The sequence below is a fragment of the Amblyomma mixtum genome, chromosome 6 (genome assembly GCF_055824585.1).
Source record: "Amblyomma mixtum isolate Tamu chromosome 6, ASM5582458v1, whole genome shotgun sequence".
In the NCBI taxonomy this organism is placed as follows: domain Eukaryota; kingdom Metazoa; phylum Arthropoda; class Arachnida; order Ixodida; family Ixodidae; genus Amblyomma; species Amblyomma mixtum.
In genome coordinates, this window is record NC_143017.1 from 73,367,892 (window position 1) to 73,395,159 (window position 27,268).

Consider the following 27,268-nt stretch of genomic DNA (forward strand, 5'->3'; position numbering starts at 1 on the left):
CCGCTGCATCGGGACTGTTTCCAACAGAGCGAGCGAATCCATGTTACAGCCTCTACTTACCATCGCTAGGTGGCCAAGAGTCTCGGTGGTCACGCGGAGCCTCGTTAAAGGGAATTTTCTAGCAGTTATGGCCCGGGACAACACAATACCAGTACTGAAGTATGAAGGCTAGAACCAGGTACGAGGCACCAGCTGATCCGCATTTTGGGATGAGCCACATCTCTGTATGCGTGTATGTTATAGTATCCGTTCACATATTTACGCCTGCAAGGACAGGTTCGTTCCCGCGCCAAAGATATCTTGTAGATAGGCCACTTTATTTGAGGGAGGTAGACGGAGAGGAGGGCACCCTTCCTCGTGGCTGCCGCATCGTCATGGGATCGACGAGCTTCCAAAACGAACGTCTATCCTTGGGAATCGTTACCAGGCCTTCATTGTGCTATAACCGCTCGTTACTGTACGTGAGAACAAACAGTCGCCTCCGATGCAGGGTCTTGCCAGTATCTGAACTCGCGAACGGGCAGAATCGCGGCGGGGTGCCTGCTTCTGCGTTGCTCCCCCGACACTGATTGTTTACCTTTCAGGCTTTGTCCATCATTCGCGAATGTCTCCATTTATGCCCCCGTTTCTTGCTTCCTTCGGTGCAGGTCGTGTGGCGGCGTGCCTGGCGTGCTGCCCCGTGGTAGGCGCCATGTGTGCGGGTCGGAGCTGATTACACCGCTGCTGCCGCGCCATGCGGGCCCGACCCCCGCCGCCAGCCATCCAGGGCGTGCCGGTGAGTACTGCAGTACAGCGCAGTGCAGTGCATTGCGGTACATTGTTTAGCCAGCGCAGTGCATGGTCCCAGCACGAACAGTGAAACCCCTCTCCGTCGCCGTTCCGAGAGAACGCGGCCAGCCTCTTTGTTTATGCAATACCGCCTGAAAACAGCTGTCTGAATTAAGAGACCAATGTAAAACTGAAGCCTACTAGTACTGGCACCCTGCTGATGTGTTGGGTGCGTACGGCTGGCGTCGAGAAAGAAAAGTGAAAACAAAAGAGACAAACGGCAGGCCCTGTTTATCCGCTGATGCATTCGTAAATACATAGGGCCACTGGGACACGTTTCTGGCGTCCGCTGGCTCTGCTCGTAGGGCTGTGGAGGTTGTTTGGGGGTTCCCGAAATTCGTCCGCGCTTACGTTTTCCCGGCAGCCTTCGAGCCGTCAAGATGTGTGTCCCCATTGAGAGGGAGAGCTGCCGCGTGTGGAGTTCCTTCTCCCCTCTCCCTGCGGCGCGAGTGAAGTGGCCGCTGTTGCGACCTGTTGCGCGCCCCCGACAACGATTACTCATCGCGGCGGGCCACGGGCAGTCCCGGTCACCGTGCGCTCACCTAACTGCGCTAGCTACGCTCGATTAAGGGGGACGCAGAAAAAGAAAATAATAAAGAGGGTGTCTTAATGATAACCGAAAGAAAAGCAAAAACAAGGGGAGGAATGTGAGAGTGCTAGCCCCGAAAGATGAGTTGGAAGAGGGGGGGGGGGGGGGGGGGATGCCTAATAAAATGGCCCTGCGAGTGCAACGCTGCCCTGCTATCACGTTCATTCCCAGAAAGATGCGCGGGGAGGGGATGTGGGTGGGTGAGGGCAGAATGTGTAGTGGAAAGGGGAAAAGTGGCCTCAGCTGCGGAGCTCTCTTTCCCTCCTCGCCTGCCGCGCGTGTGTGTGTGATTGGAAGGGGGGGATGTCCTCAAGCGCGCCAAGCATTCGAGAGCAGCGCGCGCGCATCCACGAGGGATGGCGGCCGGCGGGCATGCCCCTCGTGAAGGGCAGGAGGAGCGGCAGTCGCACAAAGACGTGCTTTCTCTTTGCTGCCTGGCAGGTTCCCTGGGGGGTGTCTCAGAACGACCTCGAGGCCGTTGAGGACATCCTGTCGGCCACCTCACTCGGTGAGTGTACTCTCCCTTCTGATGCTGCTCCTTCTGCTGCTGCTGCTGCATGTGCAGGGGCTCGGCGCCACCGTGGTGTGCTTGCTTGCTTGCTTGTGGGATTGCAGCGACTACAGTTTCCTGAAGCACCAGCAGCGTTCCGTTACTACTGCCGGAGCCATATGCTGGACGGAGGGCGCGGGAAGATTTTTTTTTTTTTTATCTGCGGCGTCATCTCATGTGCTCTCTTCTACATCTCCCACTTGGTTTGGCCTTCAGTCTCTGTCGCAGGTATCTCTATGGTCGGCGCAGCTGAAATGAGAGCCTGCAGGCATGCCTATCTCACTGATAGAATCGCCATGGTACAGCGCGCTGCTGCTCACACGATCCGGGCATGGTCTACTGTAAGCGAAGCACGGCGTGCTAATGTCACTGCATATACTGTGGGGAGCATTTGTCGTTAATGTTGCATCGATTGTGCTGGCCTGCGACGACGTTTCATTGGCTGCAGCTTGACCTCATCCACCACGCGTCTTCCATTTGTTACGCAACATCGCTGGGAAATACATAGTTTCGTGGCGTGGATTCTGCAGTAGGTGTTGGCTGGTCTCTCATGAGAGGAACAGCAAAGGACTAGCGAAGGTGGATCTGTGAGTGCTCTGCGGATCTTCGCTGCCGGTGTCCTCATCTCTGCAGTGGTTGCAACGTCGTGACCTCACATGGGAGAACGAAAGAGAGCGGCCGGAAGGAATGAAGAACGCAAAAAAAAGAATGGAAGAGGGGGAGAGAGAGGGTGTGTGTGTGTGTGTGTGTGTGTGTGTGTGTGTGTGTGTGTGTGTGTGTGTGTGTGTGTGTGTGTGTGTGTGTGTGTGTGTGTGTGTGTGTGTACACTCCCTCGTTGATAAAAAATCAAGTAAGGGTGCACCAAATTTTCATTGAAGAGACTTATGTACAATGATCTTTCATTGAAATGGATCAGGGAGCATGGGTAACGCGGTCCCTCAGTCACAACACTTATCCATTCTTTGCGAACCCGGAGTTTTGCTTCAATACGTCGTTCACAGGATATGATAACTGGTGGCTGCTGTGCGCTTATATTCTGTCCTGAATTTATGCTTGGCTACCGTCCTCCTCGTTCATTAAGGAACCAGCGCTCACAAGGTACAAGACAGGTACATGTGGCTGCGTTTTATGCGTACAAAATGGGTGACTGAAATAATTTATTGACGTATAATGATATACGGAGAGCAGGGAAAAACGAGTTATGAATGTTAACCACACTGGATATACCAATTCGCTACCTTGCTCATGGAGGAGAGGCATCAAAGGGTTATTGAGAAATGAAATAGAGCAAAGAAATGTGTGCACGCAATCGCGCCGTCATCATCAAACATCGCAGGTGATTTCTGAGGCTGCCGACTTTATGAGCACACCGATGAGAAATTGAGAGTTGACCTAGATCAGTAGGTTACAACTCTCCAATTATAAAGAGCCGACTTCGTCATTTGAACATTCTGCTTTGCGAGAGCTTTTGTAAACTAGTGAAAAAGTAAAACTTAACGACAGTCGTTGCCGCCACGGGACTGTTCCCATGAACGACTAAGCCTCGGTGACGTCAGGGGAAATGTCTTCTTCCGCAGAAGAGGGAACGAGGATTGCGCGCCTGAATTTTGGGGCAAGTCTTGCTTTGGGACGGCCAGTCGAATCTTATCGCGCAAGGAAAATGAAAGCAAGAACTAAGCGCGATAAATTGAAGGAAGCAAATCCGAGACTGTCGACGTCATCAGTCGCTATAGTGTCGCAAGTTTGAATCAGAGTGCCATAGCAGCGGTGGCGTAGTGGTTTGAGCATCCACCTCGCATTCGGGGGAGGTCTGGGGTTCGATTCCTAGTACCGCCGGGTATCCACCGCTGATACAACGGGCATATGCTTTCCCCTTGCCTAGTGCTCCCCCACCTTGAGTGGGGTGAAACAAAACACCTTGTGTCACGGCGCTCTTTGACCAAAGCTTCCCTTGCGCCGTAAAAATGAATCATCGTCATCATCATTGAATCAGAGTGCCGAAAAAAAAAAAACATTTCAACCTTGGCTTCGAATTTATCAGCACTGAAGTCGTCTTTTTTTTTTTGCTGAACATCATCATCAGCCTGACTACACCCACTGCAGGGCAAAGGCCTCTCCCATGTCTCTCCAATTAACCCTGTCCTTTGTCAGTTGCCGCCACTGTATTCCCGCAAACTTCTTAATCTCATCCGCCCACCTAACTTTCTGCCGTCCCCTGCTACGTTTGCGTTCTCTTGGAATCCACTCCGTTACCCTTAAGGACCAGCGGTTATCTTGCCTTCGCATTACATGCCCTGCCCAAGCCCACTTCTTCCTCTTGATTTCAACTAAGATGTCATTAACCCGCTTTTGTTCCCTCACCCACTCCGCCCTCTTCCGATCTCTTAACGTTACACCTATCATTTTCCTTTCCATAACTCGCTGCGTTATTCTTAACTTAAGCTGAACCCTCTTTGTTAGCCTCCACGTTCCTGCCCCATAGGTGAGTACCGGTAGGATACAGCTGTTGTATACTTTTGCTGTTGCTGTTGTATACAAACATCGACTAAGTCACGAAAAGCAATATCTTCTCACTAAGAACCAAAGCCCGCGGAGCTGTCCTTGGCGTTCCGCAACAGCAGTCAGGTTAGATTGCTGCACCATTGATCGTTGAGGTCACAGGATCTTTGCCGCGAAAAGTGATCGGCTGGGAGACTGCGTTTAATGCGCGCAGTAGGTGGTCGCACTTCTCAGGTTGTAAGAATGCGAGCAGATATATTTCTAGTAAGCAATGAAATTCCCTTTGCCGTCCTGTGGACGTCAGGGACGTCCAAGAGAATGCCAGTGCCCATCGGGTTTTGCCACTGGCTCCTCATTGAAGCGGGCATACCGATGCTGGAATGGGCACAACAGAGCATGCAGCGATCCTGACTGTGGTAGACAAAAGGGTAGCTGGCACATTGTGAAAAAAAAAAAAAAAGCTAAAGGCAAGTACTGAATTCACTGTAGTCGGGTACAACTCAAGAACGAAGCGGCGAATGCCCCTCGAAGGAGGTCCTCTAGCCAGTGGCGTCGATCGATTCTCCCCATAGACGGATCCCCTAGGACCATGCTAGTGTGAAATCGCAAGGGGGCGGCAGATGAATCGGGAATAACCGCTGCTTAAACGGAATAACCACGGGGTCACGAAAACCGCCTTTGACTCTAGGGGCCCCCTTTTTGGGGCATCTGCCACTTCGTTCTTGAGTTGTTTCCGACTATATAAGAGGAGTTCGTCGTAAGCGGACTTCCAAACTGATCACCACACTGGCCAATGTAAAGTGTCGCTTCGACTGTAAAAAAACTTGGCTCATTCGCATTTTTGCAATCACGTTGCGTATACGCTCAGTGGCAGCGTTTGCGAAACAGGTTCACGGCCGACCTGTCGCTGGGCGCGGGAGATTTAGCCGAAAGCCCCGAGAAGTGTTTCGGGCGTGGCTCTCTCGCGATGAGCGCTGCTTGCCGGCCGAGCTCAGATCGGCGAGTCTTCTGTCTCGGCTCGCGTCGCTGTCGGCTACACGCCCGTCGATACGCATATCAATAATTAAGGCGGGTTTGGGAAGGGGCGGCCGGGAAGGAACGGGGGGGGGGGGGGGGGGCGCAAAAAGGAGGGCGGTGGCTCTGACGGAGCCTCTTGTTGGTGTGGGAAGAAGAACAAAAAAAGAAAGCCTGTGGGAAGTGGGGCATTTTTTACTAAAGGCGGGCGTTACCCCCGCGACGAAGACGACGCGCCGGCTCTTCGTCGCGGCGCGCGCGCTGCTTTCCCCCTCTCTGTCCTCTCAATCATTGTTATACAAACGAATGGCCGGGTTTCATGCGCAAAGGAGCCGCGCTCTCGTCCGACCGCCGATTAACGAGCGGGGCCACTCAGCTTCTGCCTTTCTCGGGTTGCAGCAGCGCGATCTTCCCGAGCCCGCGAGCAGCAGCGTCGCATGCGGCGGCGGCAGCCAGGGTGGGCCATTCTTCGCCAGGGGCGCCTTTGGCGCGCGGGCACGGCCCTGCCTTTTAAACGGTGGGACAACGCGGCCGCCTCGGCGGCGGCGGCATCTTGACGGAGAGAGAGCGGTCTCTCGCTTGATGAGCGCGTCTGACAGCCGGGCCATCTGCCGCGCTGTCCGGGAGATGTCAGTCGCGTGGAATGCGGCGGCGGCGGCCTCGATCACCGCGAGAGGGAAGGAAGCCCGGTGGTTGTGTCGCGCACTGTGATTTTGGGCCCGGCGATGGAGGGGGGGAGAGAATCTCTCCTCAGCAGCAGCAGCAGCAGCCTGATTACAGACAGGAGGAGCGCGTAGAGCTGGATGATCCACGCTCGGAAAAGAGAGCGAGCGAGTGAGCTGCTTTTTTTTCTTTATCATTTGTCGATGGGGGCGCCCCAAACACAAACATCGTCCCGTCACGCGACAATATCCCACGACCAGACAGAGCCCCATCACCCTGTCAGGGCTACCCGGCCATTTGTGCGGCGCGCGCGCGCGAGCAACCATCCCGAAGACGCGCGGCGGTAGCTGCCTGCCGCAGAGCTCCCCCGGTCTAACCTAGAATTAGCGCCCGGTGTGTCTGTCGCCTCACTCGCATTCCACGCGTTCTATCTCGCTCCATTCCTTGCGTGTTTTTGTTTCCCCTTTTCCGAACTTCTCTCTCTCTCTCGGCCTCTTCCTCGCTTCCCGGGACCCGCGAACCGCCTCCTTTTCTCATTGTGTGACAGCTGGCAGGACGGGGAGGAGGAGAATGCTCTCCCGGGGAAAAGAAGTCAGAGGAGTAGACGCGGGGGAGTGAGGGTCGCGGGAGAGAGAGAGAGGTTGACTCCTCGATGCGTATGCGTGGCGGTCACCACCTGGCTTCTGTTGAGCTGCTGCTGCGCCGCCGGAGGCAGCGGCCGTTTCTTGGTCGTTTTCTCTTCCTTTTCCGCCAAGTTACGGGGATCTTCTTCCGCGTCGCTCCCCCCCAGTCCACGGTCGCTTTGCAACTCGCGGCCCGCGCTGCATTTGGCGGCTTTTCTCTTTCCTCCTCTCCCTCTGTCTGCCTTCGGCCTGTTGTTCACGTCCCTCTTTTCTGCCGGAGAGGAGGAGAGTAGGGGCAGCGGAGCGCCGCAACAGCGAAGGGTGTCTTCGCAGAGTCTTCACACACACTCGCCGCCGAGCTGTGTCTCCGTTATTTGCACCCCGCGGCTCACGCGTCGCTCATTTTGGTTGCTCGCCTTTGTTTTTGTCCTTGTTTTTTTTTTCCCACGATCCTGAGGAACTTACTGGCTGGCCCGCCTGATGGGGCAGACTTCCAGTCGGTCCGCACTTTCTCAGTCCGAAACCCGCAAGACGCCTCTTTTGAAGGGAAGTTGGCCGTTATGAAAATATTGCCGCGTTTTAATGAGAAATGAACTAGTTGCTAGTTTCACACACACACACACACACACACACACACACACACACACACACACACACACACACACACACACACACACACACACACACACACACACACTTATGACTCATGAGCTAGAAAAGGCAAAATTGAAATGCAGATGCCGCCGAGCGTTTCCGGAAGCAAACTGCGATGACGCAAGGCCGATTTTCAAGCCTCCACTCTGCTAGGTAAAGCCGGGTACCGCCGTGCGTGCAACATCACGAGTATTGGCAGGTGGCGCCAAGGGAGCAGCCCAGGAGGCATGTTGGCCACCTAGGTCGCGTGACCTTGCAGCGCCGTCACAGCCTGCCCATAGGATAGTGAGGAAACTGCACGCCGTGGTAGGTGACCATTAAATTAATGTTTGGTCGCTCCGGAAGAGCAACATGGGCCACACAAAGCTCACCGCTGTAAGCACCTGCCATCTCAGGGCAGTGGCGCATCGCTTAACCGCTGCTCCACTGCGCTAGGAAGGGTATGAGGACTCCCAGGGATCGCGTCATGCCCTTGCCAGCGATAGGGGGCGATAGAGGGAGGTGAAGCAGAGTACGAATCTGGGACATAAAAGGTCACCACTTTTTTTTCGTGAAGAGCTCACCGTGGCGAAGCCTATTCTCTTTCATTCATTCCGTGTCAGAGCTGCCTGGCGTTGAGTGAAAACGACCGTTTATCGCCCTAACGCGAGTGCGAGGGCCCATTTCTGTCAGCATCGGAAAGCCTCAAACTAGCTGGGGTGCTTAGAACCTGAGTAGTTAGGCTATCAGCACAGAAAAATAAAAATAAAAAAACCTCCGTAAAAGCTCAAAGGGGGCGGGAGGGAGTTCCATTACGGAACCGTATCGGTACAGACTCAAACCGCGCCAGTCTGTGCACTGTTACGAGTTGAAGAGAGTAAGAAAACCTTCCGTGCTAACATCCCAGCAGCGCTGTACAGTGTGGCGATGTCCTGTGAAAAACCGTATGCCGCCTCTGTGTCTAGGGGGCCATACCGCCGCTGCAGGAGTGCTCCACTCTGCTTTAAATCCTCCTCCGCGTCGACTGACTCCCCGGAATGCCGATCCCGCTCGTCCTCTCCCCTTCCCCCATCTCCCTTCCCCCAACGCGTGGCGGCGGCTCTCAGCTCGCATGCCAGCCCGCTCTTCTCGTCACATTCCAGCCGGTCCGGCGCGCGCGCGCGGGGTGTTTTCCCGCCTCGGTGTCGTCGGCGCCGCCGGTCGTCGGTTTCGTTTTCCTTTCGATCCCGCATTGCCGGCCGCCGCCGCCAGATAGCGGCCGTCGCCTCCTCCTTGCCTCGAGCCTTTATCTTTATGTCGGCGCCTTTGGGCTCCGCGCGGAAGGAAGAATCCGTGTTCCTCCTGCCGTCTCCCCCCCCTCGAAGAACCCCCCCCCCGACTACCCTCTAGTGCTGCCCCCGCATCTTGTCGGCGACTCTCAATCGCGCCAACCATGTTATACGCGGACGGCACTCGTGTCGCCCGGTACGTGAGGCGAATGTGAATCGCTCTCCGTCGTACTCCACCGGGATGGAGGCGGGCGGCCTGAAACTACGAGCGTGAGGGAAACGCTAAAGAAAAAGCTAATGATAGATACCACGAGGACGGACGCACATAGGGCCCCGCATATATACAGGGTGTGCTGCTGGTCGTGAAATGTGGGACTCGTAGTGGTTTCCCCCATATTGTGTATAGTGATTCCTTTTGATATAACGATGGATTGACCGCTCGTGCGTCTGTTTGCGAGTGTATACTCTCTTTCTCGGTCCCTTCTCTCCCTTTCCTGATGGCCGAAATGTGACAAATCGTTGGGGCCGCGTGCTTCCGTATAATCTCGGGCGCTCGGCCATGGCGCGCTGGTAAAGCATTCGCCCCGGGTGCGGGAGGCCCGTGGTTCGAATCCCAATTCCGCCAATGTCTGGGGGGCTGCCTGATCCCGGAGAACAGAGTCGAGGACCAGCGAGGCTGAGTTCTTCATGCTTGGACATCGCCACAAGAAACGTTCATTGAAGGAAGTAGAATAGAATAAGTAGAATTTGAGTAGAATAAAAAAAATTGTTGGACAAAAATTTAAAGCAGGCAAAAAAAAAAGAAGACATCGTATAACGAGGTACGACACAAGATTCTTCAGTTGCATCGCGCAACGATTGCTTCGTTGAAACCTGCACCCATTTCTGCGCCTTTCGACGGCAGTCGCTGCTGTTTTTTTTTTTTTGTAGCTGATATTATTTCTATTTGTCAAATACCTGCCTGCGCTTTCTGACCGCTTCGTGATCGTGGCAGCTTTATTTCCTTTTCTTTCCTTTTTCGTTAAGCTTCGCCGGTATTGCACCCCGCGGCTTCATGTGTATACACGGTCGCTCTCATTATCACATAGAACGGAAATGATGTAGTCGCAGCTCACCTCACGAAGCCCTGCGACCCTCGCTCCACGTATAAAGCTGCTCATTTAGCTGGCTCCCGCAATTGGCGCCACATGTCTAGTGCTGCGTATACTCAGATCCTCTCACAAATATCAAGTCGCGCAGTCCTGTTCCCGCCGGCGCGTAGCGCGTCACATCAAACGCAACTTTTACGTCTGCCCTCAAAAGTTTATGAGACCCTATCTCACTTCTTGCATGCATAGCGACTCAAGCGACTGCCGTGTGCACAGTTCAATCTCAAGCAATGAACCTCTGGTGCAGACTCTTCGTCAAAGGCGCGTTCCATAAACTTACGACGACCTCTCCGTGTCCTAGCTGAGAAGCCCGTGGACGCGGCAGCAGCATGCGCGACGATCGGCACGCTTGTAAATAATAAGAAAAGAAGGCGTGCCGACTGGGGCGCCCTGTAGCGGCGGCGGCCTTGTCCGAAAAGAAAGAGGAGGCTAGCCGCGCGCCGGACCGAGTGAGAGTTTGGCGGCCGGAGGAGAGCGCTGCTCACGCCAGTGGTGTGCATCGTCCACTCCTCGCAGGCGCTCCCGCCGGCACCCCTCAAAAAAGAGCGCGCGCGCGCGCGCGCTTTCGAGCGTACGCAGTTGCGGCAGCGCGCCGGTCCTCTTGTAGGTTAGATAGTTCGGTCCCCTTTCTCCACCGTGTCTTCTTCCTCGCGTGCGGTGTGCTCGTTCTTCGCTGTGATGCGCGCTTCGACGACAGTGCGGAGGATACTGCGAACGCGTGCCATCGGCTCGAGAGGAGGGATACTTGCGCCGTAGACGGCTGTTGCAACGGCTGCGAAGCTGTCCTACGAACCGTGGCTGGGACCTCCGTCAGGCGGTGAGTGAAGTCGGCACGACTTTGCTACGCGCTGCAAGACAAGTCCTGCCTGTAGATGGACTGGATGGGCGTTCCGGCCCAGGGTTAGGAACCTTTCTTGCAAAGTTGTTTCGATTTCTGAGCGCTGACACTGTGCACAGTGGGGCTTGGATTTTGTACGCATGCTTTTATGCGAGCACTATATCGGGGGTGAGAGGTACCGTTTATTCATTGGTTTATTCATTCAGTACTCGGTAATGCTTCAAAGACCTTTGCGAGCTACTAGTCTTGACTCTTGCGTCTACCAGGCTGGTCAGCTGGCTCTGTGTTCGACACAAGTGGTGCTGATGGAACGCGCATCCGAAACTGAATTCGTCGGTTGACGTCGTCGTCACTTCCTGATAATCGAGGTCGTATAGAATGCAACAGGCTCCCACCATGACGTGCATCGATCATTAGGCTTATTCACAGACACGGCAAGACAAGTGTCTGTATTTGCTGGTGGCCGCACCGGGACCACTACTCCAGAAGCAACACACCAGAGCAGTGAAGAGCAACCGCGCCCCACTTCTCGCGACGTAACTCCCGTGGTCTTTCTACCTCGCTCTGGAACGTGTCAGGCTGCTCCTTCATGTTTGCTGCATGTAAAGGCTGAAGTAGATGGAGTGGAAAGGTGCACATTATTAGCATGTAGTGGACAATTACTCCCACGCAGATAGTGAGAATGGCCATTTTTGTTTTGTTCTAGTAGTTTCTTTTTCCTTCTTGTCTAGATGAATTCAGCGCAAAAGTAAAAGCAAATTTTGCTTTTGAGTGCAACCTTGCTGCAGCGCGTCCTATTGCATTTCACAGCTGTGTTGTTGCATTTTTATGAATATATAAAATAACTATGAATCCGCGTATCACATGTCTTCCTTTATATCAATGGTGTCTGTTTACGTATACGCTGTACCATCTGTTCGTTGTTGCCAACAGAATTCTGCATGTCGCCTCCCAGGGACGATGTCGATCGCCTTGCTGGCACTTAAGCTCATGTAAAAATTAAGCAAATTAATTCGTGCGAACGAAGGTCGCTTTGTTGGGGCAGGAGCGCGACGCGAAGGAGCCAGTCGAATAGAGTGATGAGCACACGTAGAAACGGCTGAGGCCTAGAGCTATACCTCATCGAGGGCTTAGAAGTGGCCGCTGTGTTGTTGTTCGGCCGCTGAAAACGCACAGGAGGTTTCGAAGTGGAGGGGATTGAACCGGGGGGGGGGGGGGGGGGGCAAGAGGGCGGTGCGCTTCGGAGAGGAGAATCAATTTGGCGCGTGCGTCCTGGTGTCGCGTCCGCCTCTTGTGGGGCGCGTTAAAAGCCATTCTGGTCCGCTGGTTAATGGTTATACGCGCTCTCGCTGGTTGTTCGTGGCGGTGTCAACGGAGCCGCGCGCATGTGCCGCCCGCGATGGGTGTGCGCGGAAGGGGAGAGGTGCGGGGTGGGCCCGCTGCGCGCATCGTTCCCTTTCTCTGGACGGCGGCTTTCGCCGCGAGGCAGCCGTGCCGTGCGGAGAAGAAAGCTTGCGTTTTGGGCGGGGTTACCGTACTGGCAGAAATAAACTGGACGAAAATAAATAAATGAATAAAGAAGGAGGGAAAGGGAAGTAAGCTTGCACTTGGGACAGGTTTGCATTACTCGCAGAAATAAAACAAGCGAAATGAAAGAGTGGAGTCAAGGCTATGAAAGTTTCTACATCTGTGAACTAACTCTTTTACTGACTGGATGGGCACGCTGAGGGTGGATGGATCAGATGATGAGCCAGCCACAAGTGTGGAAGTGGAAGAGCTTTGTGCTGCTTTGAAAGCGCCGGCGCGTTGCGGCCGCTGCGTCTTTCGAAATCTCCGTTGGTGTAGTGAGCCGCGCGGTGATGTCTAGGCTATGCGTACGCGTCTTACGTTCGTGACGTCATCTACGGTCCAGTACGTTTTCTACGCAGATGCAGTTGAAAGCAGCGCCACCGAAGGCGAAGCCCGCGGATCGTTGTTTGGCGGCATTCGACGACGCGCCTGTTTGTGCGAAGGGAGATGAAATTCGAAATCTCCTCGTCCGTGACGTCGTCGCCGAGCTTCTCTGCACTTTTCCGACGCTTTGAGGAGAAGCATGAGCTTTAATAGGTGATTACGTCACCATTTCCAGCACTATTGCAAAAAATAAAAATCTTTGTGTGCTTTACCTACAGACCATATAATAGATTGAATCCTTGAATATCGCGGAATTCTCAAATAAGTGGTGCAGTTAAGGACCACCTTACTCGTGTTGCTTGCACGACGTGGACATTTCTTGCTAAGCTTTATCCTGTGCGGTACCTAGAAGAAATGACTTAGCTGCACCTGTGAGAAATGACCTTTGAAAAAAAAAAAAAGGCTGGAATATGCGGCTTGACGTCCTGAGTCTGCGCACGGCATATATGAAGAACTCCGATTAGCGGAGGGCTCCGGATTACTTTGGACCATCTGCGCTTCTTTAAAGGTGCACTGAAGAGGAATCTGAACTCGTCTTTTTGCCGCGGGAACTCGATCTACACGTTCCTAGCATTCTTAGAAACTGCGACTTATTGCCATGTGTGGCCGATTTCCCTAATTAAATCGAATTAACGCCCGGCTCCCGCCTTTTTTTTTTTTTTTTTTTTTGAATTCTCCCTTGTACGGTGGGCGGAGTCGACCAACACGGGGAGTGCCTTTCAGCCAGCTCCGTGGAGGCTTTACTTTCGCTTCATTTTGTTTTTTAGGTTTCCGCGAATAAATAGTTTCATTTGCAGATAATATAACCGCAAAATAAGCCCGCAGAAATAAAAATACGCGCGGACTATTTGCTTCTACGGACTACTACGTATTACTCCGCCGATGGCAGAGCTGCAAGCCGCCACGGGACTGGGTGAAAGGCACTCCCCGCGTTGGTCGACTCCGCCCACCGTACGAGGGAGAATTAAAAAAAAAAGGCGGGAGCCGGGCGTTAATTCGATTTAATTGGGGAAATCGGCCACACGGGGCAATAAATCGAAGTTTATAAGAATGCTCGTAACGTGTAGATTGAGTTCCCGCGGCAAAAAGACGAGTTCAGATTCCTCTTCAGTGCACCTTTAACGTGCTCTGGCACTGTTTATAACATATCGCACAGCACGCGTACGTCTTTCGCACTTGGCCTCCATCGAACCGCAACCGTCGCGGCTTCGGGCTTCGACGACCTTGGATTCAGCAGCCGAACGAGCCATATCCACTGAACCGCGTAGCGCGGAGGGTGGTGAAAAAGTGTAGTTGCAAAGGACACGTGAAATGCCATCGGTAGTAGACGAAGCGTTGCACAGGCTTTCTACTATCTCTGGTATTTAATTTAGATGTTCTTTTTTTTCTATTTTACGACAGAAAACTACAGGTTGCACTGTATACGTACGTTTCTAGCAAGGTATTGCATTTTATTGCAAAAGAAATAAAAATTAATTTCATCGCCGTCCGTCCACGTATGCTGAAATGAATGTATTCGGCCTAATTGTAACTCGCGAATTGCACAGCGAACCATTTAATCTCAAGCAATACGCGTTGGATGCGAAGAAATTAAATAATTAGAATTCCTACGCAGGGTCGCCTTCCATATAGTTTTGACGGCGGTTGTACGTCCTGTATGCACTGGCCATCCATGTGTGCGTCGCGTATGGGGTATTTTACCCAGCCGGTGCAGTGAGTTAGTTTCCGTGGTGAACCGAAAAACATGCGCGGAAATTCTGCCGCCAAATCCTCGAGAGAAACCACAAAGAAGGCGGAAACTAGAACCTGCGCGAAGAGCAAAAAAAAAAAAAGAAAATTAAAACGACGCGGAGCCGTACAACGTACGACCGTCGTTTTCGATGCAGCCCCAGCGAGACGACGCTGTAAAGTACCCGAAGAGCCGAAGCTAGCTAGCTACCCGCCCCCACCCGGCCTCCTCCCCGCGTCTCAAGAGCTCAGACAGACCGAAATTCACGACGCCCTTCTTCCCTACTCCACCCACGAAAGAAAAGTTTGAAGCGAAAACAAGTACGAGGCAGCCATATCCTCCGGACAAGGCTGCAAGTACGCGGCTCTTCTTCTTCTACAGCGCAGGCCGAAGAAGAAAAAAATGCCTCCAGCGGGCAGGCAGGCCAGCAAAGCACCACCGGCGTGTGTCTGCATTGGAATGCGGGGAGGGGGGGAGTTGAAGAAGCAGGGTGCAGCCGCCTATCGGAGGAGGGGGGCGAAGGCGCGTGCTGGGCGCGCCGCCGTCGCCCCGTGGCGGTGATGATGCGTGGCCGTGTATGCGAGTGGCTTACGCGCGTTGCTGTTATTAATGCCCCGCGCGCACACGAGCGCAAAAAGAAGTAGAGAAACGTAATAACAGGGAGCCGGAGACCCCGCGTGGAAGAGGAGGAGCAGAGCGGATGGTGCACACCGCGCGCGCGGATGAAATGTTTTCTGCTTCCCGTTGGGCCGAGAAGGACGCAGCTTGATTTCTTCACGAGATAGGGGGCAGCCAGAGCGCTAGGGCAATGGGGGGGGGGGGGGGGGGGGGGGGGGAGAGAGCTGGTGTCTGCGATATATGCGGTATGCGTTATATCGAATACGCGCCACTAGACTCACCGATATCGAGGGCTTTATCTGGTTGTGCGAACACAGCGCCGCGATTTGCAGAGCTGAGGTGAGATTTGGGAGAGGGGGTTTCGTTCAGTTCAGAATGCTGTGAACCGTGCTTGCGCACGGAAAAAAAGAAAGAAACAGACATTCTTGCAGAGAAAAATGCAAAGACGTCGAAGCCAAGGAGTGGGTGACAATGGTTGATTGGTTTATAGTTTATGGGGGTTTAACGTTCCAAAGCGACTCGGGCTATGAGGGACGCCGTAGTGAAGGGCTCCGGAAATTTCGACCACCCGGGCTTCTTTCACGTGCACTGACGTCGCACAGTACGCGGGCATCCAGAATTTCGCCTCCATCGAAATTCGACCGCCGCGGCCGGGGTTGAACCGGCGTCTTTCGGGTCCGCAGTCGATCGCCACAACCACGGATCCACCGCGGCGGCTCACAACGGATGAACAGCTGGCTGCAGGCAAAGACCATCGTTGAACTTCCGTCGCCTCGCCTCGCATTGTCCAGCCCGCACCGCCTAAAGCACAACGGGCTTTCACGGGACGACAACCAGACAGAGGATACGGCTGCCCAGTGGATGCTTCAGTGACGGGTGCTGGTCTGTCTCCGCTGTTATTCACTGCTCTGTTCCCACTCCTTCAGAGCAGCTTCCTTTCTTTTACGGTGGCATCTGTTTACCGCCGGTCGCTGGGTTTCGAGTTGGTACACTAGTAGTAGTAGTAGCAGGAATAGTAGCAGTAGCAGTAGCAGTAGCCGTAGCAGTAGTAGCAGTAGTAGTAGCAGCAGCAGCAGCAGCAGCAGCAGCAGCAGCAGCAGCAGTCAACGTAACAGGTGGGTGGTTGCCATGGGAACCACCGGCAGTTTGGTTACCGTGGAAGGAGGAGGGCTTGACGAGGGCGGAGGAATCCATAACCGAAGTGTGGTTACCACGGTAACCATTCATCTGGAGGGTGGTTATGGTGGAAGAAGCTTTAGGGTTGCCATGGAACGGGTAGGGAATGGTGAGAATGAGGAATGCGCATATGGAGGAGTTTACCACCACCGTCCAAGTGGTAACCGTTGAAAGAGGAGGGTATGGCGAGAGTGTAAGAATGCGCACCCGGAGAGGGGTTGCCACCCAGAGGATGGTTACCTTGGAAGGAGGAGGGTTACCGTGAAAGGAGAGCTCGGCGAGAGCGGAGTGAGTAACCGAACGTGATTACCAACGGAATCATCTTGAGGGTGGGTACTGTGAAAGGAGAAGGGCATGGTGAGAGCGGAGTAGCGTGCTAAACGGAGAGTGGTCGCCACGGGAAGAACTCGGAGAGTGGTTACACGGTGCTACCCATACTGTGGGTTTTCTTTCCCTCTCATTATCTCTAATTTCACGCTGTCCGTTTTCCTTTCTTTCTTTTCGTCTTCACCTGTGCTCAGCTTTCCTTCTTTTCTACTCTGTCTAAGATAGAAAGAAGCCAGGTTGTTGCACACTGATGCCCTTGAACCAGAGCGAGGAGTCTGCTTAAATCGCCTGAGAAGTCTCCGAACAGGCGTTCCCATGTTTCCTCTCCTGTGGTCATGGGCAGCACGCTAGCAACCTCGTTTGCAGTCTCATCCGGAGACCGCGACGAGGCAATGCCAGGCAGTGCGCAGTCAGTGCCGCTGAAGGCCCCCCCCCCTTTTTTTTTCTCTCCGCATTCCTGCGGTGCTGTTCCACTCGGGTGATCTGGCGGCGCGCGCATGCGCGTAATGGCGATGGCGACCGTGAGGTTTGCCCTTTTGTTGCGCGCGCGCTGGTTCTGCCAGGGGGTCCAGGACGGGGGGGAGGCGAAGCGAAAGGTCTGCTGCGGCGCCGTACCGGACCTAGCCGGCGCGCCATTATAATCGCGCCGCAGATACTATCGGGCCTTTCTCCTTCTGGGGCCCGCTTGACCCCGTGACCAGCGCGCGGGCGGTGGACTCGGCTGGCCTGCCTCGGGTCGGCATTAAACGACCACGGAAGGGCGGCCGGCCCAGAGGGCTCGCCGAGCGCCCTTCTCGATGTGCGCACGCCCTCGTGAACATTCCTTCGGAGAATCCGTGGACAGTTTATCAGCGGTCTGTATGCTCTGAATTGGAAATTTTTGTAACGCCCCGCCACATTTAAGTGCGACGATTATTAGCTGATCTGCTGCGGTGGTCTCTACCGAGCGAGTTCTTGAGAAAGCCAAGTTAACTGTATTCATGGCGAAGACGAAAGGGGTATGCACAGAAAGGCGCAACAACACACAGCTTGAGCCTTGATCGGAATTATCATCCTCGTGGTTTGTTTGGTCTGGTACAATTTGCTCGGGAAGACGTTTGACACTTGTGTGCTGCTAGGGCGAGCGCTTAAAAGTTGTGCTCGTATCAATTCAGACAAACGCCACCCTAGATTCCTTTAACCCTGCCCCGGACTTGGGGGGGCGTATGTTCGGTAGAGTTTTCTTCTGTTTGCTGACGGGCTTCGAGAGCGCCCAGACGAGAGCCAGCGCCGAGCGAGCTTCGCCCCGCGCGCGCTGCTGCGTACAGCATTGCGCGGTGGTTCAGGACAGGGCGCCCGCCGCCGAGGATCGAGACAGGCGCGCTCACGCGCGCGGCTTGTAGTGAGTACAGCCCACCCGGCCGCTCTTACATAGCCGAGATCGTTTGTTCTGCGCCCTTTTGTTCAGCATGAGCGAGGCTCGTTGCGCGAACTCGCCAACGGCGCACGATTCGTGGCGCCAGCTGGCCTGCCCGGGATATAAGCGGCCTGCCTTGGGCGCCACGTATAGCATGCGTCCGCCCCGAAGGTCCGCCGTTGCCGGTTCACGCGCTCGTGTACAAACAGCCCAGCACGCTTATCGCGCGGATGGACGTCCGGCTTCTTCGCGGGCTGAGATGGGAAAAAAAAAAAAAAAGATGAATAATGAAAAGAGCGGGCGTGCACCGCGGCGGTCGGCACGCAGCCGAGTCGCATAGTTCGCCAGCCGCGAGGTGATTATGGCATCCCTGCCGCCGCCACCCCCTCGTGCCTTCTCGTGTCTCGAACGCGCAGGGCGATGTTTGAGGCCCGCTTGCAGTCGCTATGGTTGCGTGCAGCGCTTGTGATGCTAGCTATTTGTATGTTCACATGCTACATTCGACTACGTGAAGGTGTAACCGTGTGCTATGTTGACTAGCAGCGGTGTAGCAGTGTGTCGGGACTTGCAGGTGTGTGAACTAGCAGTGCTGCGACCGCTTGTGTGGTCTAACAGCGGTGTAACCGTGTGTCAGAACTAGCAGCTTGCGCATGCCCACTTGGGCTCCCCTTGCGCTGATATCAGCGCAAGGGGACGCCGGGTGTGTCTTTACGCAGTCTGAGGAGACAGATCCAGATTTCACGCGCGACTGTGAACTGCTGCGAGTAGTCTTCGAGGTATACCCTATTTTAGCCCGGATGAAGTAGTTCTCAGCCTCACGGGCGCTGTGAGATAAGCAGCGTTGCACCCAACTGCGAGTCCCAACACAGCGGCGCAGTGCTAACGCGCTCGGCGCTGCTCGAGAGCGCGCGCGCTAGCCCCCACAGCGGAGGAAGAAGAGGGGGAGGAGCGAGGCGGGCTTGATCGGTGGCCGACCGCGGCGTGCCGCCCCCACACGCTCCTCCGCCGCGCGAGGTCAAAGGTCGCGTGCGCCCGGGTCGGAGGTGACGGCGAGCGCGTGCTGCCTGCCATTTCGCCTCCCCCCCTCCGCCTCTCGTCAGGAATGCAGGCGGGCCACGACGTCCGGTTGCCGGGCCACGCGCGCCGCGTTCTTCTTGCGTGAGTGTGTGTGCGTACTGCACGCGCCGTCGGCGGGCGCTTGAAAGAAGAGGAGGGGGACTGCTTGGCGCTGCGCCGCCGGAACGTCCGCGCAGCACCACCTCTTCGAGCGCGCTTTGCCCCCTTCTCCTCGGGCTGCACCCCCCCCCCCCCCTTTTGTGCGGCCGTTCCCTATGGTCTTTGGAGGTTCTTGCGGGCGAGCACTCTGGGCGAGTCCTCGATACCCTCGTCGGTCGTGTTCGCGCAAGTGGGCGCGCGTGGTCGACAGTGGTGGTGGTGGTGAAAACTTTTAATTGCTGCAATAGAGTTTGGGAGCCACAAAGTGGCCCCGCTACATGGTCGGCGTCCCTAGTCCGGGACACCACATGACAATGCCCCGTCTCTTTCCCGTTTCACCAGAGCCCTTTGGGACTCAAGCGAGGAGCAGTTGAGGAGGGCAGTCTCCCATGCCTCTCTGGAAGGGTAGGGGAAGGGGGGAGGTGGGGATTTTGAGTACATGCCCACACCATGTGGAATATATCACAGGTCTCCACACAGTGCGGGCATCGTCCATCCGTGTTAGGATCGTAATGCTTTAAGATTGCAGGACAGAGTAGAGTACCTGTCTGCAGGCGCCTTAAAGTTCGCTCCTCCGTCTTACTCAGCCCCTTTGCAAATGCCGGGAAAAGGCGGTGGTTGTCGCTATAATGCGTTATTATTTCCCTGAATCGCAGCAGCGGCTGGTTAGTCTCCGAGCCAGAAGAGCTGGGATGAGGAGCCCGGTGAATAAGCGCTCGGGCAGCCGCGTCAGCGGCCTCATTACCTCGTAAGCCCTGATGGCCAGGAGCCCAAATGATTCTTTTCGGTGTTGGATCAGTGGCAGTCCGTCTTAGAATGCAAGCAGCTAAGGGGTTGATCTCCCCTGCCAAGTAATGACCGCATGCTTTTCGGGAGTCCGTAATGATGATTCTCGAATTGGCGTGGGCGGCAGCAAGCGCTATCGCTACTTCCTCGGCTCGCATTGAATTCGGGGCTCGAAAAGGGAGTCCATCAACGTGCATTTCCTGGTGAACGACAGCGGCCGTGTAAAATCCCGTGGGCGATGGCCCTGCTACGTCTACATAATATACACCGGGTCGGGAGCCGTGTTGTCTCTCAAGAGCCCGAGCCCGCGCTTGTCGCCTGTTTACGTGCATGTCGGTGTCCATGTTACGGGGGAGCGGGGAGACCCAGAGCATATGGCGCCACAGTACTGGGATACGCTCCGCCTCCTCTGGAGTGCAGTCGTGTTGGATGTATAAGCGGTTTAGCAGGCGGCGCCCAGGGGCCGTCTGCATGAGCCGCGTGTATTGGTTCACGAGGTGGGCCTCCCGCAGCTCCTGGTAGGAGTTTAGCACCCCCAATGCCTTGAGTTTGGCATTAGAGGTAGCCACCGGGAGATCCAGGGCTCGCTTAGTTGCCTTGGGCCCACAGCCGGTCAACCTGAAGCCCTTCGCTTGACTCTCGGCAGTATTTCTCGACGCTTTTCTGTGCGACGTCGTCCGAATTGGGCAGCGCGCGTGGCGGCGCACCCCGAGAGCTTGCTGCTTCCAGGAAACCTTTACTTAGTTTCCTAATTTTTGATTGCCCGCGTTTATCTGGTCTCCTCTGTGTCATTTTTCAAGTGCCTGCGTATTCACCTCGCTACCGGGTTCAAACTCGTGACGTCAGTGATGAGAACAGCTCTGTGATCACTGCTCGGGAGTGAGTGGCGGCGCGCCCAGCCTCACAGGTTCGCGTACCAAAAAAGAAATTTTTGGCGTCGTTGCTGTTTGCTGCTGAAAATGGCTAGTGGCCACGATATATGCATTTTTCATCCTTCTACAGCGAGAGCCGTATAACCTACGGTTTATGAGGAGTCTGCCGGCGCAATGCTTCAGTGAAACCGGTCCGCGGCGCACAGCTAGATGACATCACAGCGTGGAGGTGCAAAAGCTACCATTCTGGACTTGAGAGACTTCTCGGCTGCTAATGTCGGGCCGCCTGCCGTCAAGGGCTCGAAAGTGCGAACTGATGAAGCTCGCACTTGAAAGAACGTGCAACAAAGTGAACGTCGCAGATACCACTAGAGGGGGGGGGGGGCATAAGCCGCAGCAGCAGCCCCCGGTCAGCCAACCGCTCGTAACAACGCTCCTCTTGGGATAAAGCTGGTTTATGGGGGGTTTAATGTCCCAAAGAGACTCGGGCTATGAGGGACGCCGTAGTGAAGGGCTCCGGAAATTTCGACCACCTGGGGTTCTTTAACGTGCTCTGACATCGCACAGCGCACGGGCCTCTAGAATTTCGCCTCCATCGAAATTCGACTGCCGCGGCCGGGTTCGAACCATACCTCGGCACCATGAGCGGTGGCTCACTCACACTCACACTCATGACCACTCGTACTCACTACTACTCACACACACTCACACTCATGTCCATTCACACTCGCAACCACTCACTAACACTCGCACTCATGACCACTCACACTCACAACCACTCACTCAAACTCGCACTCATGACCACTCGCACTCACAACCACTCACTCGCAATCACACTCATGTCCACTCACACTCACAACCCCTCACTCACACTCACACTCATGACCACTCGCACTCACAACCACTCACACGCACTCACACTCATGTCCACTCACACTCACAGCCACTCACTCACACTCGCACTCATGACAACTCACACTCACAACCACTCACTCGCACTCATGTCCACTCACAACCACTCACTCGCACTCATGACCACTCGCACCCACAACCACTCACTCACACTCATTTCCACTCACACTCATACTCATGTCCGCTCACTCGCATTTACGTTCAGTGTACTGTTTCCTTGTTTGCTGACAACGGAGGGGATGAGAGATTTACTGGCGCGGCGACTGCCCTCGTAGCTCCCCCAACATTATCCTGAGTCGCAAAGATGTGGTGGTGAGCTGCCCAGGCTTTGTCGGGCTATTTGGCCAATTTGCACAGTTTCGATGCTCGAAGAAAGTAGTCACTCATCACGCATATTCCATGCACCGAATGCTATGCACCTGTGCTCCTGCGCTTGCTGCTGAGACGACGATTGCCTGTATAGCGTCAGCAGCTGAGATGCTTAGACAAGTTTTTGAACAGTGTCCATAGGCGTGCGCAGGGTTCTCCATGAGAATGAGCCAAGTTTTAGCGCAGTGCCCCCCCCCCCCCCCCTCCTCCCCGCCCCCCACCCCAACCACCTCTCACCTAGGCCCCTGCCGCCAAAACGGAGAGCAAATATGAGGAATGATTATAAAACATTTATTCCCATGTGATAGAATTGCTAAATATACAGGATATTATAGAGGTGTAGTTTTTTATTTTAATCTGTAACATCGGCAGAGGAATATAGGGTATAGAGAGGATAGCGCGGCTGATTTTTTTGACGCTCAAAATGTGAACAAGTGAGGGGCAAGATTCACAATACTTCCAGCGTCTCCACAAGAGGTCTTCTCTCCACCCAGACGAAGACAGTCCTCTTGTTGAAACGTTCGCAAACACCCTGAGGCTTTCCCTCCCTTGTTCACTACGTGAGTACCGGCAGAGGAAGGCAGTCATTGCGTCGCTGAAGCATTGATGTAGCATCGCGCTTCCGGAGTAATTTCCGTTCTCTCTAGACCACAGAAACTATGACAGATTTTTTTTTTTGGTTACTGTCACAGCAAAAAAGAAACTGAAAAGATTGCCTCCAAAATGACCTGGCAAGTAAACAGTTCTTAAAACGCAACATCAGAGGTCTTTGGCCGTTCAAAAACCTGCTTGGCGGTAGCACTGCACTGCAAACAATGACCGAATAGGTCCGACAGATTAAATGTATGGGGCAGACTTGGCTATTTGGGGGGAAGGGGAGGGGGGGGGGGGGGGGGGGCGCACCTCCTTCCCTTGTGCGTGTGCCTATGACGGTGTGCAAGTAATAATAATGAGTTTGCCTTGACAATATTCTTGGATGGTGTCTAATTACCAAGATTTGGTATTCCTTGACAATGACGTGTCCGTGACTCTGCATCAACTCATTGGAGTCAAGTGACGATTTTGAATACTTTTCGCGGCATGGAAAATGGAGCGTGTTTTTCAAAAGATCGAGTGATTTCCTCACGCAAAGGAAAATGGCTGGAATGGGTCGCAAGTAGAGGATTTCCCCGCGTAATAACGATGCTAGGGGAGGTTGCCATTATCAATCCATTTACAAAACCTACTAAGCTTACTATGTGTGACCGATATGTGTACTGTACATATCTGCAGGCAGTACGTTTTCTGTATTGCCCATAATCCCTGTCTGAAGGAAGTTTTACGAACCAACGCGGTGTTTTTGAGCCCAGTGCATGCGGAGACCACATGCGCATCCGCGTGGTAATAGGGGGTGCTTACTTTGCACCCGATTATTCTCCAACGTCGTTCTCGGAAGAATGCATATGCAGCTAACTTGTTAGCCAATTTGAGCCAATCTGAAATGATATGAGTTTACTGGGAAAAACCGCCATCCAGAAGTTCTTGGTGGAAATCATAGTACCTGCGTCAAATGATGCCTCATGCTGTCCATGCAGATATCAGTTAGGGCAAGATTGCTGAAATCGGTGCGTGCCAACAGAAGTTAATCCCCTTGCTGTACACGAAAAATGAACGAGCTCATTTCGGTTTCACTCGCCAAATGCCGAAGATTAGGCGGCACAAATGAGAACCAAGCCTCGCAACATGCAGCGGAAGCTTGTATGCAGTTGTTGACTTGTTAGGAGAAGGTAAGTGACGCCAACCAAGTAAAATACAGAAAAAACAGAAAAAAACACGACGTTTCGGGACCGGCTCGGCCCCTTCTTCACGGTGTGACTACGGGCGAGCGCAGCTTGGCTTTTTAAGCCCCTGCGTGGAGGACCTCCGGGTCAATGGCCGCAGCCCATGGACATAGGATGAGGGGAGAGTCCCTAGGGAACGATTAACATTCTCTCGTGTTTGCTGAATGTGCCACGACTCGAGTAGGAGCCTCCTGCGTGGGTTAGCTTCCGTTTCCAATACAATGGTGCTGTCGAAGTCAATTGGATGGTCACACCCTTCGCAGTGTTCGGCCACGGCGTTGCGTTGACGATTCATGTGACGGACGTCCGCTTTGTGTTGGCTCATCCTTTCCGCGAAGTTCTTCGTTTCCCCTATGTACGAAGCCGGGCAGACGGAACACGGAATTTTGTACACGACGCCCTGGGCCTTTTCTCTGGGCTGCCGGTTTTTTGGGCGGGGGAGAAGGTGACCAATAGAGCTGGTCGGTTTGTGCGTTGCCAGCACCCCTTCTGCCAGCACCCTAACAAGACAGACTTCTGTCGAATGTTTTCTTTTGAGTTGTTGACTTGCCAGGGCAGCCCCCACCTGCTCATATTGCCAACGGCGTAGTTCTGCTTACATGACGCTGACGGGAGCATGGGCGTCCGGAGGGGGGGGCAAGGGGGGGCGGCTGCACCCCCCTGGAAAATCACTCACTCGAACCGTGAGTGATGGCCGCACGCCAGGGGCGGTGGTGCGCTCAGTCAAAAGGGTAAAAGCAGCCCCGCATGGTCACATCTGCGAAATGCCGCGTCCGGGCGTGCGTCGTTCCGCCGTTTTCAAACCACGCCATCGTTAGCTCTACTGAAGGGCGACCTGTTCCAGACATAGAGCGGCACCGGCGAGCATGTGTTTCGAGCCGCCTTGAGATGGGTGTCTGTTTCTTTGATCTCTAGAGAGATAGCGACACGGAGGCAGACAGTGCACGGGGCATCTTGTTTTCGCCTATCGTTACGCCGGTCACCGATGAATTCTTAAGGAGGGAAGGTAAAATCAGCCGTGTCCACCCCCGCTTTGTCGGGCTGCTCAGGGGCAAGCGGGCGATGAGTTGGCGCCGCCGCCGCTCGCTGTCTCCTCCGATCCACGGGTAGCGCAGTTCGGTAGAAGCGCCGCTTTCAGAATCTCCGGCAAAGGGGATTAGCTGCTTTTGTTCACGGCGACGCAGTCTCCCGAGGCGCCCCCACACCAGCGTTCTTTGCGTCTTCTGCGAAAACCAGCGCCTTTGGTCAACGCAGCCCGATGGCGCCTGCCTGGCTCGCCTGTCACCTCTGGCTGGGCCTCAAATCACAACAGCGCCCATGTACTGTGCGTGTCAGTGCATGGTAAGTAGACCCAGGTGGTCGACATTACCCGGAACTCTGTACTACTCCATCCCTCATAGCCTGAGTCGTTTTGGGGCTCTGAACCCCATAAAAACACAAAAACAAATTTTCCGACTGGAGTGGCGAGTGTCCCTTCCCCTCGGAAGTTGCGCGGCGTTCCTTTCACCCCCAAAGTGCGCATTCGGGGATACTGCGGCAAGTAAGCCCTTGCACGTGTGCGCGCCTCTGTGTTTGTGCTTGGGTGTTTTTAGTGGCCGGTTGTCAGCGAAGCTGAGAACAACCAAGACAGCGCACGAGAAAACGACGAGCGGAGAGCAGTGTGTGTGCGGTTGCTCGACTGTGCGGATGCGCAAGCAAGATGGAGCGAGGTGTATGAAGCTGCGAGCGTGCATTTATCTTGTAAATAAGTTTTCGTTGTATATATAGTCATCTTTTGTTTTCAACGTACGCGTTCAACAGTTTTTCCAATCAATGTGTATGATGAGTGTGCACCGAGAGCGTGTAATGAAGCACAGAAGTGAATTTATCACACGTGTAACTACGCAATTCGCCCAGAAAAATCCGAGGCGCCTACAGTTGCTGTTCAAGGAAGACTGACTGAGTGACTGTAGTTGCGTGTTTGTGAACATATTGTGCTGTGTGCTGGTCATCAATCCGGGTGAGTCGAGAACCCGTATGCAGCAAGACTGAGCACTCTTCTCCACGAAGTGATATAGCATCTTTTTGCATTTTTATTAATTTTAGTTGTTTCTTCGTTGATAAACTCCAATGTACCTCTCCTAGCCGCGCTTTAATTTGCTGTTTGTAATTTTTATTTCATGTGTGCATTTTGTTTAATTTTTATTTATATATAAATAAATAAATTTACTCCGCAAATAGCGCCTTTCTGCTACGAACATACCCCCCCCCCCCCCCCCCCCCCCCCCCGGGGCACCAACGGGGCCCCCCCCTGCAAAAAATTCTGCGGACGCCCTTGGACGGGAGCCTATTCATGACCAAAGAAAAAACATGTTTTTTTTGGACTACGGGAAGAGCGTGGAGGAGCTTAATATTCAACTTTTTCCTGTGCTGCGAGCACAGTCCAGAGTCGCATATGTCGGCACCCTTCGAACTGTTTGTGAAAAGTTCCTGGCCCCCCTTCCGCCCGCCGCCCTCAGTTTTCTGTTCTCTTCTGGTCACATTTTCGGCTGTGGCGTCGTATGTTTTTTTCTTCAGTGCCTTAGCAGCACTCGCTTGCACGATACCTTTAAGCGAAACGAAAACTGTCGTCCTAGCTTGATTCTTATTAACTTTCAGTCGCGTGTACTGCTTTTCTTCTTTATTTTTTTTTCTCAAGTGAAACGGTGACAATACTCAGACACATTCTATTTTTTATCCCTTTCCCGAGTACATAAAAATTTCGACCTGTACGTCCAACCAATCAAAAAAGGTCCGGCTATTTGGTTGCCACCTCATATCCACTGCCGAAAATCGCCGCAACGTTTCATCACAGTTGAGTTTCCCTCTCAATCTTGTAGAGGTAAATTACGTTGATGATGATTATTGAAGGGTGCTTGACGTCTTGCAGATTCGATATTGCTCGATCACGTTGCCAGAGGACACTTCTGGAGAGATTAACTTTTTATTACCAATTAATAAAACAAAGAAAGATACAAGCAAGCAGAAAACTTGTTTACATTTGACTGACCAGTAGCTTTACGTGACGAAACCAGCCCTCGGTCCCGCCCAAACACTTGATTTTAAACCCTATGACCCTGTCGTCGGTGGAGACAGTAACCAATCAGGTAACTCCACAAACATCAACCCAATAAATCATTGGGGAAAGGAAAACGTCGCCAATCAACAACTGTAAAAGGACAACACAGCCAATCAGTTATTTTGGAAAAAAGATAACTCACCTCCACAAACACTGCCCAAATATGTACATTTTCCACCATCAAGATTTCGGAGGTTTCTCCCTTCGTCCCGCGAGCTCCGCAAACATTCTCGATTTCCCACGGTGCAGGTTGTTTCAACCTCTGGTAAACTCAGGTTCGGGGAAAGTCACCTCAAGGCCCATCTGTTGAGTACCGTCACTTACAAACTGTCTTCAAGCCTGTAG

General features: G+C 53.8%; 1 protein-coding gene across 2 annotated transcripts in view; it reads left to right on the plus strand.

Moving 5' to 3' along the window:
* LOC149339370 (uncharacterized) overlaps positions 1 to 27,268 on the plus strand; it is a 98,087-nt gene that overhangs the window by 34,777 nt on the left and 36,042 nt on the right. The window contains exons 2-3 of one of the 2 annotated variants that reach the window (XM_089548134.1): positions 648 to 775; positions 1,859 to 1,925. In XM_089548134.1, coding sequence (XP_089404260.1) covers positions 734 to 775; positions 1,859 to 1,925 — 109 coding nt within the window. In that variant the 5' untranslated portion in view covers positions 648 to 733. Of the gene's footprint in view, positions 1 to 647; positions 776 to 1,858; positions 1,926 to 10,152; positions 10,633 to 27,268 lie in introns of those variants that run through there. The other variant, XM_089548135.1, reaches the window with a different exon arrangement.